General features: G+C 40.5%; 2 protein-coding genes, 1 long non-coding RNA gene and 1 other non-coding gene across 4 annotated transcripts; 2 read left to right on the forward strand and 2 right to left on the reverse strand.

Moving 5' to 3' along the window:
• Positions 1-892: 892 nt before the first annotated feature.
• On the reverse strand, positions 893-3893 carry LOC138207907 (uncharacterized). Its single transcript, XR_011179048.1, has 2 exons — positions 3712-3893; positions 893-2711 (listed from the first exon to the last, which is right to left on the reverse strand). It is a non-coding gene; the product is annotated as an uncharacterized lncRNA (long non-coding RNA).
• A 672-nt stretch (positions 3894-4565) lies between these two features.
• trnat-cgu (transfer RNA threonine (anticodon CGU)) lies at positions 4566-4637 on the forward strand. Its single transcript has one exon. It is a non-coding gene; the product is annotated as a tRNA-Thr (tRNA).
• Positions 4638-5190: 553 nt separating this feature from the next.
• LOC138207839 (C-reactive protein-like) lies at positions 5191-6553 on the reverse strand. The gene is made up of 3 exons (XM_069165368.1): positions 6502-6553; positions 5719-5926; positions 5191-5596 (listed from the first exon to the last, which is right to left on the reverse strand). Exons 1-3 carry the CDS (start codon positions 6551-6553, stop codon positions 5191-5193), a joined length of 666 nt encoding a protein of 221 aa, XP_069021469.1.
• Positions 6554-8580: 2027 nt separating this feature from the next.
• tsen54 (TSEN54 tRNA splicing endonuclease subunit) lies at positions 8581-14686 on the forward strand. Its single transcript, XM_069165505.1, has 12 exons — positions 8581-8644; positions 9684-9842; positions 9935-9998; positions 10088-10171; positions 10266-10364; positions 10676-10728; positions 11110-11241; positions 11982-12462; positions 12538-12673; positions 13045-13105; positions 13523-13636; positions 14258-14686. The coding sequence occupies exons 1-12, from the start codon at positions 8589-8591 to the stop codon at positions 14406-14408; spliced, it is 1590 nt and encodes a 529-aa protein (XP_069021606.1). The 5' UTR covers positions 8581-8588; the 3' UTR covers positions 14409-14686.
• Positions 14687-14906: the final 220 nt, after the last annotated feature.

Genomic DNA, 14906 nt, shown 5'->3' on the forward strand with positions numbered 1-14906 from the left:
ATTTAATGGTTAAAAACTAAGTAATTTGATGATTTAATCAGCACATCACATCCTCTTCATTCATTCATATTGAGTCTGAAGACACCACAAAGATTTCTTAAATATAGATTCAGAAATACAAATTTAAAAAAAAAACTTGTGAACTGAGGCTCAGAGAGACGGGAATCATTTCTCCTCATATGGTTGGAAATGAGCACTGTGCTGCCTGCAGATGACTAAACCACTGACCCAAAAACATAATGAGGACTGAAATAGCTCAGAACACACTGCACTTGAACTGGTGATATATTTTCAGCTGCAACAATAGTCCGAGGAACTCGAAGAGTTTGACTCTCTTCGGTTCTTAGTGTGCAGCCTTGACTTGTGTCATTATCCTGATAATATCTGTTATTTCTATTTTATTTCTCATAATGCTGAAGCTGCAGCCTTCAAGAGTTGATGATTTTCTTCCCATTTTACAAAGACTTTTTCTGCAACTACTTGGTTTTCACGGCAATGTTATCGTAATTTACAACCCCGTTTAAAAAAAAAAAGAAATGTGGACGCTTGGCAACAAAAAAAAAACACCTGGTCAAACATCTCATGTAATTAGGTTAATTGAAAAACAAATCATTAACATGATTGGATCTAAAAAAAATGAAAATTAGCATCCCTGAGAGGAAGAACCTCTCAGCAGTGAAGACAACTCTAAAAGAAAGCTCATCGCTGCGTCCACTAATGCTCGTTGAAACTCTACCAAGCAACGAAGAAACCACATGGAAACAAACATTTTGATTTAAAATAATACAATTTTTGTGATGAAAAAAATGTAACTGAACTTTTCTTCCCAGCGTGGATTTAATCACGTCATTGAATAAATAGGTCATAATTAAAAATTCAGGAAAAGAACAGCTTGGACTTAAATTATGATTATTATTCAAACATATTCCCTTTAATAGTAACCATGGTAGCGGTTAGCAGAGTCAAATATACAGTAGTGGTAATGAACACCGGAGCAGGTACAGACATGAAAATGATCAAACAGACTGGAAACACAACGGTAAAAATGTAAACATGGACAAATTAAACACACAATCTAGCTTTTCCAAAACACACTTAAGCTAAATAAATCCATTGACCTCCACCAGAAACCTTCAATCATTTCTCCCCAGCATGAAAAATACTAGTACACATAAAAGTGTTTATTTCCAGTGTTTAAAATGTTTTAGTTTTTTCTTTTTGTGCTTCTCCTGCAGGAACCAAGATGATTACGAACTTCAGCCATCAAAGGCAAACAGGAGTTTTATTATTCTCGGCTTTAGTTATAATCTTTACGGTAACTGTGCAACGACATCACTTCCCGCCCGTAAGTCACTCTGCAAGTCCGAACCAGCGTCGGTGAACCTCCAAACTCAAAAGACCCGACACCAACTTCACAGAGAGGATTCACACTGATTTGGTATCCACGTCCCAATAAAACCTATTAAACCCATTATTAATCTATGAAATACAACTGTTGGGAAATGCAGCTTCAAGATCACAACTTAATTCCCACATTGTATTTTACAGGTGTATATTCTTTGTCTGAGGATGTAAGATTTTTTTTTTTTTTTTCACTTCCAGACTGGATGATTTTAATTTCCTTATTATCCCAGAAACCCTTTAAAAAAAAAAATCTTGGAGTTGACAGGACTTACAGATTAGCTTCTCTTCATTTGTGTAACAATCCCTCCAGAATACCGCAATTTAGCAATTTGCAATAACGCAAATTCAAGAAAACCTTTCTGTATTTGCAGCAGCTTGCCGATTTTGCAAAATTCCTTAAATTATTTTCTTTAAAAAAACATCGTCAACCGAAATTTAAAAAAAAAGGCTACAAGTCAACTATTTCTGTGATGTGCAGCAGGATTATTATCACAGGGAGTTATTAAATAGGCCTTTTACTCTTTATCAGGTAGTTGTTAAAAAAAAATTAAAACATTGTTTCATTAACTTGAAATTTTTGCTCATTTTTGCAATCGCTAAATTGCAATTTTTGGGAAAATATGCTGTAAATTGAAGCATTTTCTTTTATCACAACGATCACAAAAAAGGCAGCGAGATCCTGAAGGGACTGACGTACCTGTCACAACCGAGCGCCATCTTTTAGTACTGTATCATCTTCATTGAGCACTGAAGCTGTTATGATGTTGGATGATGGTCTGTGGACTGTTTCAGGCTAGTTTGACATTTAAAACACAGCGACAGACAGACAGAGAGAGAGAGACAGAGAGACAGACAGACCAAGATCCCACTGCAAGTCCTTATGGAGCCGTGTTGCTCGGTTTAAGTCGTCCATCAGTCTCCTGACCTCATCTGGGACGTCCCGACCGCTGACGTCGGAACTTCAACTGCGAACCAAACCGTCACTCGGGATGAAGGTTGCCGCGGGCAACGGAAGACATCCCGCGCTGAAAACCACCTCCGCCTTTGGCCCGGAGAAGCTGCGTTTTTTTTCAGTGTTTTCTCCACAGTATGTACGTCATGAGCAGGATGAGGCCCGCCGACAGCGCCACGATCACGATCTGGTGGATGGTCAGGACGTTCTCCAGCGTGTCGATCCTCTCCTCCATGGCGCTGGTGTGGAAGTAGTCGTAGACGCCGGCTCCGATGCTCCACAGCGCCCACACGGCGTCCATCACCAGCGGCATGGCGAGGCAGACGGGGGGGCAGAAGAGGGGTGGTCACTTCAACTTTGAACAACAAAAAGAGAATTTGGTTTAAGTTTTGGTACCAACATGATGTCAAAAGTCTCAATTTGTGCCGTTTAAATTCTCTAAAATTACTTTAAAAAATCACAAGCTACTGTATTTATATCCTGTTATTGTTAAAATGATTTGTTTACCTGCTGTTTACAACAGTTTTATTTTAAATATAGTTAAAATCTGCAGCGTATCAGATGTAGAACGATCACAATATCACATTTACGAGGGTGTCTTTTTACAAAACATCCCTCTTGCAAAACAAAAATGTTCAAAAATATTTTGACAGCTAATTTTGCTCTTTAACTTTTTCAAAAAATATATTGCTTTGATATAATTTTGGACAGCATAGTTTTTGTAAAAGTTAGGATATTAAAATACAGTTTTCATCCAATGCTGTAATCGTTTGGGACGTTTTCTTTTTTATTCTGAACACCATGAAATCAAGTTTTTTTAATTTTATTTTTTTACTTAAAGTAGAAGCACATGCAGATATTCAAAGATAAAAAAAAAAAGAGGTCATAATAAGAGGATATCCAAGACTTTAAATGAGTCTCAAAGTTTAGTCTTTGTGAGTTCGTCAATCTCAGCTGATTTCCATCCTTATGAACCAGACTTTGGCTATCAGTTGTTATGACCATTTATTTATTGTCCAGTAGAGAAACAGTTGTTATTTGCAGCCCTCGTGGTTTAAAGGTGTGTTACGGTGGCCCGGGGGGGCCACTGACACACAACCTTCACAGGCTACAGATTTCTGTGCTACGTCACTGTTTAAATACATTTGCATTTCTGCGGGACGTAACGCGGCTTTCTGACACAATTTAATGAGTAACACGACGCCGGTATCAGCGCACATTCTGCGGAATAGTGTGCGGAAATAATAAAACGCCTTCAAGAGAAAGTTATGACGTACGAGATCCTGTTTAGCGAGCTAACGCTTTAGCTACAAGCTAGTTCTTGTTCCTTTAAATCACGGTTCGTCTTAACTTACAGCATCTGCTACTTCCGGGGGTTCACGAGGACTGAACAAATATTTACAGCATCCAAAAACATTTATGTGTCAACTTTCGCAGCGTCGTGTCACATGAGCAGAAACTATATAATTCAGGAAATCTCAGATGCTGAGGCATTTCATCTACTTCCGGGTGCGTCCCTCTATCAAGAGTCCGTCATTTCTTTCCTAGGATAGGGAAGGCAATGACCCCGCCCTTCTCAGCCTATGGTTGGCAAATACGCGCTACTTTCATTGGTTGGGTTGTTTTAGGTTTTGGAATGAGGAGCGATGATTGGTTCGAGTCAGGGAAAGATTTTCAGCATTAGCCAATCAGAGGTAGAGTAGGGCGGGTCACACCGTCACCATCGAGGAAATAAATGCCTCTTATAAATAGCGACAAAGGTACGTTGAACTTTATTTGGGTATAAGACGCTTTTTATAACTTAACCCCATATAAGGAGAATAAAACATCCCAGAAGACGTTTTATAATCAGTAATTCCAATTGTGGGGACATACTAAAAAAAAAATTCAAGTTGCTTTTTGATTTTAACGGGATTACATTTCATCAGGTCATCAGGTTCATCACGTTGTCAGATTAAAACAATTAATAAATAGAAAATCCATCACAAAAACAGGTAAATTATTTTCAAAAGTTAATACAATAATTTATTTTAGGTGTTGTGGGTTTTGCCGAATTTCAGCCTGACTTGGAATGATTTGGAAAATGCATTCACCGACATGAAAACTCCGTTTATATGTTACTAAATTGGTAGAAATTGGAAAAAATAGTTTAGTGTGGATGTGTTTAACTATGTTTAAATTACCACATGTTGCCGATGCGTCCCTACCAGGCGCGGTGGCCAAGTGGTAAGGCGTCGGTCTCGTAAACCGAAGATCGCGGGTTCGAACCCCGTCCGTGCCTGAGACGTGGGACAGTGATAAATCATGTTTTTCTTTATTTTGGTCATCCCACAGTTTATGGCCTTTTTTGCTAAACAGTAGTTGAATATAAGCGATCAATGATATATGTTGTTTTTAATTTTGAGCAAAAATAGAGAGTACTTCCCAGCATACTATAGAATACAGTGTTTTGTCCAGGTTGAGAATTTACCTGGGGTGGTGGATGACGCATGTGCGGCTGATGTGCATGCAGAGACTCCTGCATTTCAAAGGGGGGCAGTGTAACTTTGGTTAGTTTTTAAATTTTATCAAATTTAAAACAGCCGGGTTAAACTGCCTGGGGTAGGCCTATATATATATATATGTATTTCCTACTGCTTTTCAAGACTTATGTTTGATCAACTTGTGACTTATTATTTTGAAATTAACTGAAAATAGAACAATTATATAAATTTATTTCACCACAACAAACACAGAATGTAAATTTTTTTATTAGAACAAAAAACCCAGCGTGACTTTGATCATTGTGCACAGATTTACATTTTGATCAATAAGTCAACATCTTTAGAAATATCCTACAGCTCTTTATTGATGGACACAACATTCCCAGTAATTATAAGCTGTGTGGTTTCCCAGTCGAACACGTTCCCCCTCTGGATCCTCTCCCCCGAGTGCATGTCTCTGATCGCGCTGTCCGGCAGAACCGAGTCCCACATGTTGACGTCGCAGATCTCCCCGACGAAACTCTGCTTGGCGTCAAATCCCTGCAGGTAAGAGTCCGGATCCTGTCCGAGGAGGACTTTGCCCCCGGAGCGGATAGTGTGGCCCGTCTTGTAGATTTTGGTCAAGCTTTTCTTCCCGTCCACGAAGATGGCGGACGCACCTGAGCTGGAATCCCAGGTGAAACACAGGTGGGTCTCCAGCGGGCCGGGCGGCGGGACTCGGAACAAGACGCCCTCTCCGCTCAGGTAGAAGGACAACCTGAGCACAGATCATTCATACGCATTAAACACAGAGTCTAACTGTGCAAAATGTTTGTTATGTCTGTTTTTTACTATGAATTTGAACTCGTTTGTCGCAGCACGACTCGCGAGTTTGTCTACCTGCCGTCCAGCTCACGCCACACGTTCAGCTCGTCGAACTGTTGGGTCCGGTACGCGAACAGGATGACCTCCCGCTTGCCGGTGAGCTCCGTGGCCACGCGCATGCAGAGTGTGAAAGCCCTCAGGGTCAGCGGTTTCTTCGGGACCATCTCAACAAAACTGTTGTCCGTCTCGACGGGGAACACCAGGGTCTTCACGGTGACGCTCGCTGGGGTCGAGAAAAGGAGTTTCAAAGAGCAGGAAAAAAAACATCAGGAACTATTTATCAAATGTCTTACGTTCCTGAGCCCATGCAGTGATTTCCAATGTCTGTTTTTCATGCAGTGCTGCCTGAGGGCCCCAAAGATCCCAGCCAATCAATATTGTTTGGAACTAAATCCTTATTATATGATTTTTTTTTTTGATGCCCCTCATTGACCAGCAAAAGAATATTTTTGTCTCGCTTGAGTTTGGGTTAGTTTTGGTTTCCATTTCAGACTTTAACATCGTTTTATCCCTATTTTATATCAAATATGTCAGATTGTTGTCAGTTTTCAGTGTTAATTGACATCACACAAATAAAATGAGCATTTTTAAACATTAAAATACTTCAAATCTTAAAATGACACTCAAAATGTGTTCTTTCTCCTAAGAACGATAAAATATGTATATTTTTTCAGAGAATATTTTAAAATTTTTGCCGAAAAAATAACAAACAAAACATTTTCCGTTCAACACATCATCAGTTAGCTGACTAATATTATAATAAATATATAAATAAAAGTAAAACATGTAAACAATTACCGGCAAAAGCCACAGAGACGGCAACCAGAAACAGGACGGCTGAGAGTCTCATTTTGTTTCTGAGCAAACCTGCACAAAACAAGACAATTTACTTCAAAACATTTCAATGCAGTTTGACCTCATATGCAGCATCAGCAATTTTTAATGTGCAGAAAAAGGTTATATGAAAATATAAATGGAGGATGAAGCTGTATACGTACTGTGTCTCCAGGAAAGTCCTGCCGAAGACGGTCAACAGGAGGGTTTTATAGCCAGATTCCACCCCAAGCCCTCCTCATTACAACCTGCTGATGTGCTGTTTAGTCCTCCTTACATTATGAAATGGCTTCAGATTAGATAAGTGTATCTTGAAAAGATATTGTATCAGTGCTCAGAGGGCACAAAGTCTAGCAGCATGCAGCCGAGTTCAGATGAGGACAGCACGGGTTGATATGCAAGTGACCTAAAATGACCTTTTAAAGACCTGAAGATACTACAAATGAGACAAAAAAAAAAAAAAAAAAAAAAAGATAGAAACAGGATGGAGAAGAGACGCTGAGAGGGCGATTCCCCCTAAGGGTAAGCTACACGGTTCACTGAGGGCGAGTCCCCCTAAGGGGAAGCTACATGCTTTTGGGTTTCAGGTTTGCAGTCATACTAATACCAACAACAATTCAGAAACATAATTAAAAACTTAATACAAAAGCTTTTTTTTTTTCATATTTCAGACAACATGCTATAGTATGACACAGTGGTGCAGTGTTTAGAGCAGTTGCCTCACAGTGAGAAATAACTGGTTCGATCCTCGCTTGAGGCAGAAAAAGGTCATACTCCAAAAAGTGATAAAAAAAAAAAAAAGAGTCATACTATAGCATGTCCTCTGAAATATTCAAAAAAAGTCATACATGGCATGTTGTCAAAAAAGTAATATATGGTATATAGTATATAGTATAGCCAGGGCGGTGGGACTAATTTTGATGTTTCAGGTCAAACGATGCTCCAAATCTCACAAAACTTTGCACATGCATCAGGCACCAACAGTCATGAGTTTTTAAAGATGTTAAAGCCGCCAAAAAAAGGACTTTTTTTTTTTTAAAGAAGAATAAGGAACGAGATTGAGAAAAAAATTAAAACTGAAAAGCAAGAATATGCGGGCCCTCGTCGGCCCGACCCGCTGGATCTCCGACGTGCAGCCATGCGAGGGCACATCACTGCTTGCAGTTTTAACTTTCACTTATTTCCACCAAATACTCCGTAAAATCCGTCAAACTGTTTTTTTTAAAGTCTTAAAAAGTTGAATTCTGAGGATCCAACTGAGTTAAAGTTATTCATCCATCGCCCTACTAAACTGCCCTGCTGACCCACATTCTCACCACAGCACCAAACGCTCATCAATTGTTAATTGAAAATAACCCCCAAAAGCATCAATTCCTCCTGTTTGAGTCATTTTTTTCATTGAACTTCAGAGCGGTTAACCAAATATTTGTGACCTGGTTTTAAAGATTTAGTGGGAACAAATGGATTTAGGCCTGCAGGGAGGATTGGAAAGTCTGAATGTACTGAAAGACATGCAGCACATTTTTGTTTTTGCACAAATGCCTGTCAAAAAAAAAAATTCTTTAGATTTACTTAATCCAGTTATGTCAACAATTTCCACCAAACGAGGTTGTGTTAAATATAACTTAATAACATTATTAAGATGGCAATAATTGACTTATGTACAACCAACATGACACTATTAGGCAATTCCAACATAATGTGGCCAACTTGGATTCAATTAACAGATTCGTGTCCAGCTGATTGAACTGACCAACATAAATTCAACAGAAGGCTGTTTTCTTTAGCTTTACTTAACCAATTTGATTCATGCCAACATAATAATATTCCATTACAACGAACTTTGTTATTGGTTAATGCTAGCTGTTAACTATATATATTAGTTATATATATATATTGAGTTTAAATCACCTTCCTGTAAATGAACACACAAAGCATCCAAAACAGCTCAGTGTGCCTTGGCGCCCTCTGCCGGCCAGCCTTTGTCACTACTGAACCCGGCGGGCACTAGGACCCAGAGCAGAACTGCAGCCGGTGGTCGGGGAATCATCATGGCGGACCGAAACAAGACGGACACCGACGGGAGATTCTACAGCGAAATTTTAAGGTACGTAGTCGCGTTTATTCATCAATTATCAGTATGTTTATCCCCAGAATGGTGATTTTGAGTGTCACCTTTTGTCTGTCGGTGTCTGTTTTATATTTACTGTTACCGGTCGGTTGTCTCGTGCACACATGGTGGGAGAGTCGTGATAGAGACATATCGATGAAATTGTTATTAAATTAAAGATAAGCAGCTGTGCAGCTGAAGCTTTAGTTTCTCCAGAGGTTTATTTAGAAATATTCTGCTCATGTATTTAATGCCTGTTTGACAGTCTGTTTTTGACTCTCTGTCGCCCTCTGTGGTGTGTTTTGGTGAATAACAGCTTTAAAGAGAAAACAAAACAAAAAAGGGCCAAAAAAAAAAAGCAGAATTAATATTAGTAAATTGACTTTTTGGGGAGATTTAGAAGTGTGATATTAAAAAGATTTTCTCTCTGGGTTGTTTGAGTCGTGTTACTGAGTATATTTATGCTCACAGGCAGAACATGAGGGCGTTGTCTGGCTTTTTAAATCAATATAATAAGTGTTGGCAGATGCCATGGTGGTGAGTCATGACCTTAAGACTGGAAATACAGTCATGTGAGCTTTTACATGCAGCTAAGTAATACACAATAAATACACCAACAAACTGACATTTCAAACATATTTTGAGGCCAACTTTTGCCACCACTGTCTGAGTTTTTTGCAGCGTTTTTGGGGCCCGTTTAAAAGCAGTAATTAGTACAAAAAGTTGGTGTCAAATGAGCCCAGATTAAAATGCACACAGTGATTTCTAATTTGTGGAAACAGGAGGGAATAAAAAAAAAAACACCTGTATGTGTGAGAAAAATTAGGAAACAGCTTTAACTATTTAGGCCTTTATTTACCTTTTAACAACCTTCCTTGGTTTTATTTTTTTTACGTTAAAGCTTCTCGTTGAATTTTGTGTCTGTTCCTTTAAAGTTTGATGTGTAGTGTACAATCACCAACATCATTTTCAAAAAACATTTCATCCCGTGTGAATGTTTGAAGCTGAGCGTCGTCGTCTTTCTTTCCGCCCGCAGTCCCTCCGATCTGTTCGCGGCGCGCTCGAGGAGCCACAAGATCCCCGTCAGAGGACAGAAGGACTTCTTCCCCGACGGCTCCAAGGAGCAGCGGCGGCGTCTGGAGCAGAGCCTGAACGAACACTGGAGCCTGGTGTCGGAGGAGAGGGTGGAGAGGCTGTGAGTGGGCGGAGCCACCATCCAGGACCACCGACTGTATTATCTGTCTAACTGTTGGCTAAATTCAGTTGATTTATTTTTTTCCCATGCAGAGGAAGTCTCGTGAAAGCCACGTGGATTCAAAGCGAGCAGATTGTGGAGCTTGAGTCTCCAGCTGTGAGTACCCGCCTCCGCCCCGCCTCCGCCCCGCCGCCGCCCCGCCTCCTCCGTCACATTTAACGTTGTTGTTTTTTTGTTCTTCTCAGGGGAAGTTCTGGCAGACGATGGGCTTCTCTGCAAACGGGAAGCAGTGCCTCCTCCCTGAAGAAGCTCTCTACCTGATGGAGTCTGTGAGTGGCAGATGAAACCTGTCGGTCAGGTTCCACATTTATTCGACAGGTCGGGAGGTTGGTTTTGCGTCACATGACGTCTCCGTGTGCACAGGGAAACCTGCAGGTGTTCCACGAAGAGCTACCGCTCTCCATCCAGGACGGGTACGAGAGGTTTCTGTCCTCCGGCACAGTGAGCCTCCAGCAGTACCAGGTACAGCTCAACACTCAGCAAAAATATGGACACAACACTCAGATACAACAAAAAAATGCACATCTGTTGCCATATGTGAAAATGTGCTGATGCGGTGAAACTACACATTTTAGAGTGGCTTTTTTCTTAAAATGTTTTTTTGGATGGCTTATCTTTGCAAAAGTACAAATTTATGGAGCAAATTTAAGTGAAATAAACCTTTTGTGTGCATAAAAGCAGTTTTAGATCTTTACTTAAACTTTCGTCGAGCGTATTCGTCCGAGAAACTCTCCGCCGAATTGATCTAACTGCTCTTTTTCTTCGTCACGAAGGTGTTCGGGCATTTGAAGAGGCTCGGCTACGTGGTGCACAGATTTGATCCCAGGTAACGCAACCTTTAATGTCCCACCGAGACGAGACGATCGAGATAACACGGCTGAATGGATGGCACATGTTTACTCCGTCTGAGCCCTTCAAAGTAAAAGCGTCAGAAAGTTTCTCTGACGTTAAATACTCCGAGAAATGTTCAATTCCTGTGTTGTTTGCTTCAGTGAGAGCAGTTTCTGATGAAATGAATCTACGGTGGCCCTGAGAGCTCAAAACGCCAGAGGACACTTTAAAAGTGACATCCTGACACGCTCGTTGTATGATATATATCATTTTATGATCCTGAGAAGGTGGATGTTCAGTGATGGAGTATTTCAGATGAAGTTACCGTGGATGTTTCCACGTCAGCTGAATGGGATGTGATGGTTGTTTTTTTCAGCTCTGAGCCGTCGTCCTACGGCAGGAAGCTGAACCTGCTTCAGTCACGTGACCGAGGAGGGCGACAGCTGAAGAGGAAACGCAGCGTCAGCCCCACGCCCACCTCCACCTCCACCTCCACCCGAACAGCCAGGTAAACAAAGACCTCGACAAACCCATTTAATATTTTCTTCTCTGTACGGACTGTAACGCCTGATATTTGATTTAAACATCGAGTGTCAATGAGAAAACTCGATTTTATCATTCAATCACTCGGACTTTATTTAAACACACACGACCAGTAGGTGACGATGTTCAAAATAAAAGACTTAAAAACAAAACCAGATGAACAGATGAATAAAACAAATAAAAAGACACCTAAACAAAAAAATATATTAAACGTTAAATGAAATACTAAAATAGAGTAAAAGGATTTAGGAAGTAGCAACGCAGACTGTATAAATGTAAATACACAAACAACTAATGAATAAAATAGTTAAAATCAATTAAAATTAAAAAGTCTAATCTATAAATAAATAGACAAATGAATAGATTATTATTACAGCAATTGTTTTTCATTATAGAACAAGTATTTTGAAGGAGTATTTTAATTCATATCCCAATAAGAAAATCAGACAAAAAGCTGAGTAATTATATTTTAAACACGTTTTTAATTTGATACTAACATAAAAAGGAAATACAGATAATAAAGTGTTTTATATCCTCTTTTTTTTCTGTTAGCTTTGTGTTTGAATTCCTTCGTAACTGATTGATTATCAACATTTCATTATTTATTTTTTTGTCGCTCAGCGTTTTGAATATTTGATTAAACTCCTGACTTTCTTCTACTTAATGAAGTTTTTGTGCATAAAACAGTTTCTTCTTCTTCTGCAGTCACACTGAGGCTCAGGATGAGAAAATGGAGGAGAACTGCCGGCGTGAAGATGAGGAGGATGAAGACCCTCCGGCGTTGCACCTGACGGCCTCTCCGGGGACACCCGAGGTCCAGACTGCCACCACGAGTTCATCAGGGGGAGACCGAGGCCGGACCTGGTGGATGGAGGATGCTCACAGGGACAAAAGTCGGCACCCAGCTTCCACCTCTGGCTCCACCCCTTGCCCCGCCTCCAACTCATCACGGTGGGACTTCAGATCCATCTCCTTCCCTGACCTGGGCTCCAGCAGAGAGCAGCTCCCCAGCTGTTTGGCCCCGCTGGATCCCTCGCTGCTGCCTGCAGACGTGACTGTGGGAGAATGTGACGTCGCCCCCTGGAGGCGGAAGATAAACCTGCGGCAGGTGAAGATGTCCTCCAAGGAGCGGAGGAGGGAGGAGGACCAGCACAGACAGCGGCGGGACGTCAACAGAGACAGAGAGGTCTGTAGCAGCAGTTTTTAAGTGATGTAAATTAAGCAATGCATGATGGGAAATCACACTCTGAGCTCCTTAAAGGTTCAGCGGTGCAGAAACTGGGCGGCGTATCAGGCGCTCCTGGCGAGGCGGCGGGGGAAGCGTGATGGCCGACCGGCTCACCTGTGGAACCGAGAAGTTTGTCCTTTACACGACCCGACTCAGCCGATTTCTTCAGGTGAGACGGCAGAGAAAATACTTCCTGCGCGTTTGAAATACAAGTTTGAAATACAAGCTCTCGTCTTAAAAAAAAAAAAATTGTTTTTTTATATATCGATTGTATTCTCGAAATTTTTACTTTATTCTCAACATTTTGACTTTTTTCTTGAAATTGTATTTCAACTTTATTTTTCAAAATTTTCAATTCATTCTTGAAATTTCTACTTTATTCTCAAGTTTTTGATTTTATTCTCGAAATTTATACTTTTTTCAAATAAAAGCAAAAAAATAAATCCTCCTATTGTATTTTTTTTTCTTTGATGTGTCCCTGATACGTCGCCGTGGTGATCAGCTGTATCTGATTTTAAAATTTTTTTTTTTTTATTCCAGAGGAGCTGTTGGATAAAATCAGTGTGATAAAATCAACACATCTGCTTGAAGGAGCCTCCAAGTACGTTTCTGTTATTACATTTTTTTTTATATCAGTTTATTGTGTTGAATCTTTTCCTGCTTCCAGTCACCACATGTTCACTGCATCATGTGACCTGCCCCAAACGTCGTTTATTTTCCCTTCGTAATGCCGACTGACGTAAATTTAATCTGCAGGATTATTAATCGAATATTCACTGGCATATTTTCCTTATACAATATATATTTTCTATAATATTCATATCACTCTGTGACCTCGTGCAGCTACTTGACGTGAACCCTGAATAAATCACAGTTAATGATCTGTAACTGACAAGCTGACAAACCCGTGAAGGCTCGGACTCTGAATTAAATGTCCCTGCGGCCGATGCATTGTGCTCCGATAACGAGAGCGGATCTTCCGGGAGGTATTGACGACCTCGTCTTTTGTCCCACACAGCTTAAAAGCTCCGGACGAGTGGAGGGTTTGTTTCAATGTTTACCAGCCGGATTCGGTGGCCGATTTCAAGAAAAGCAACCCGGGGAAACCGGACACCCGCATGTGTGTGTGCAGGTAGGAAATCACACGCACACTGTTTCCTCAGGACTGACTCACAGAAACGCAGCGGACGCCGACGCTCGTTAAATAAATGCTCCGCAGGTCGGAGATGGAACGGGCCTTTTGTCTGTGATTCTTCCATCAAATAATGAATCTGTCATGTATTTATTATTAATCTTTTGGTTTGTTAGAATGACTGAAACAAAAGGCTCGACAACCTGTGTGATCGGCAGTGTGGTTGTTTTATCTGTTTAAAAATGCACGAATTTAATTCAAAATGATTAAAAATATACGACGTGTGATCAGAAAGGTCAGAGACTTCACCTGGAACAACTGAAAACTGGTTTAACTTTTCCCCTAAAAGTCGTGTCCTCTTGCAGCGACACGTCACTCGCAGCTAACAAACACTTATTTTTTCAAATAAAAACAGCATAAGTTTGTTGACTTAAGTTGACAAACAGCTAACAATGCAAACAAAAATCAGCTCACAAACAGCTAATTTTGCTAAACCGACTCTGAACTTTTTGATTGCTATTTGTAAAGCAGCACGCTAGAAGAATATTTCATTTTCTGTTGCTGCTCCTGTGGTTTGATTTTTGGATCGAGTACGTTTAATTGCGTTTTTCTGCGTCTCAGCTTCGACGGTCCCGCTCCCGACCTGCGAGCGATGAAGCTGCTGGCCTTCCAGAGCGGAGACGTCCCGGTGGTCGTCGCCGTGGTCGACCACGGAGACATTTCCTTCTACACCTTCAAGGACTTCCAGCTGCCCACTGACGTGTTCTCCTGAGGAACAGGACCGTTCAGTAAATCTGTGTCTGTTGCATACGTAACAATACGAAGATCTTTTATGGGATTTAAAATGGACGTTTTAGTGCCGAAGTTGTGATTGTAAAAAGGGGCTTCATCAGTTTGCTTTGTTTTGACTTTATGTTGATAGAAAATTAAATGTTTGAATATTTTTCTTTTTCATTTGGGACCATCAGACTGTTCTTCTTCAATCTCTTCAGGAAATCACATTAATTTATTGTTTTTGTTGTAAAAAAAAAAATTGAGGAATAAAAATTGACTAAAAATTTTTTTTGTTTTTGATTTATTGATTTTGCATTTATAATGTTTAAAACAACCCCACCACATTTCCCTTCCAGCCCAACTGATGTTAATTTAAACACTTAATAGTCTAGTTGGTTTTTCGGAGCCAGAAGTGACCATATTTGGACGTGCTGGGGAGGAGCATGGGGTGGATCTGACTGGGAACATGCAGACACTATGCCATGCCCACTTATAC

Source organism: Embiotoca jacksoni, unplaced genomic scaffold (assembly GCF_022577435.1).
Source record: "Embiotoca jacksoni isolate LCO1_2020_lvr unplaced genomic scaffold, fEmbJac1.0.p SCAF_34, whole genome shotgun sequence".
Classification (NCBI taxonomy): Eukaryota; Metazoa; Chordata; class Actinopteri; family Embiotocidae; genus Embiotoca; species Embiotoca jacksoni.

Excerpts from the sequence above, each read along its gene's own strand:
- LOC138207839 (XM_069165368.1), bottom strand. The coding sequence starts at position 6,553 with ATGAGACTCTCAGCCGTCCTGTTTCTGGTTGCCGTCTCTGTGGCTTTT. Across the intron at positions 5,927-6,501 it reads CGTCTCTGTGGCTTTTGCCG|CGAGCGTCACCGTGAAGACC; the intron begins GTAATTGTTTAC and ends TCTCGACCCCAG. Across the intron at positions 5,597-5,718 it reads TGGCGTGAGCTGGACGGCAG|GTTGTCCTTCTACCTGAGCG; the intron begins GTAGACAAACTC and ends ATCTGTGCTCAG.
- tsen54 (XM_069165505.1), top strand. The coding sequence starts at position 8,589 with ATGGCGGACCGAAACAAGACGGACACCGACGGGAGATTCTACAGCGAA. Across the intron at positions 8,645-9,683 it reads TTCTACAGCGAAATTTTAAG|TCCCTCCGATCTGTTCGCGG; the intron begins GTACGTAGTCGC and ends TTCCGCCCGCAG. Across the intron at positions 9,999-10,087 it reads TGGAGCTTGAGTCTCCAGCT|GGGAAGTTCTGGCAGACGAT; the intron begins GTGAGTACCCGC and ends TGTTCTTCTCAG.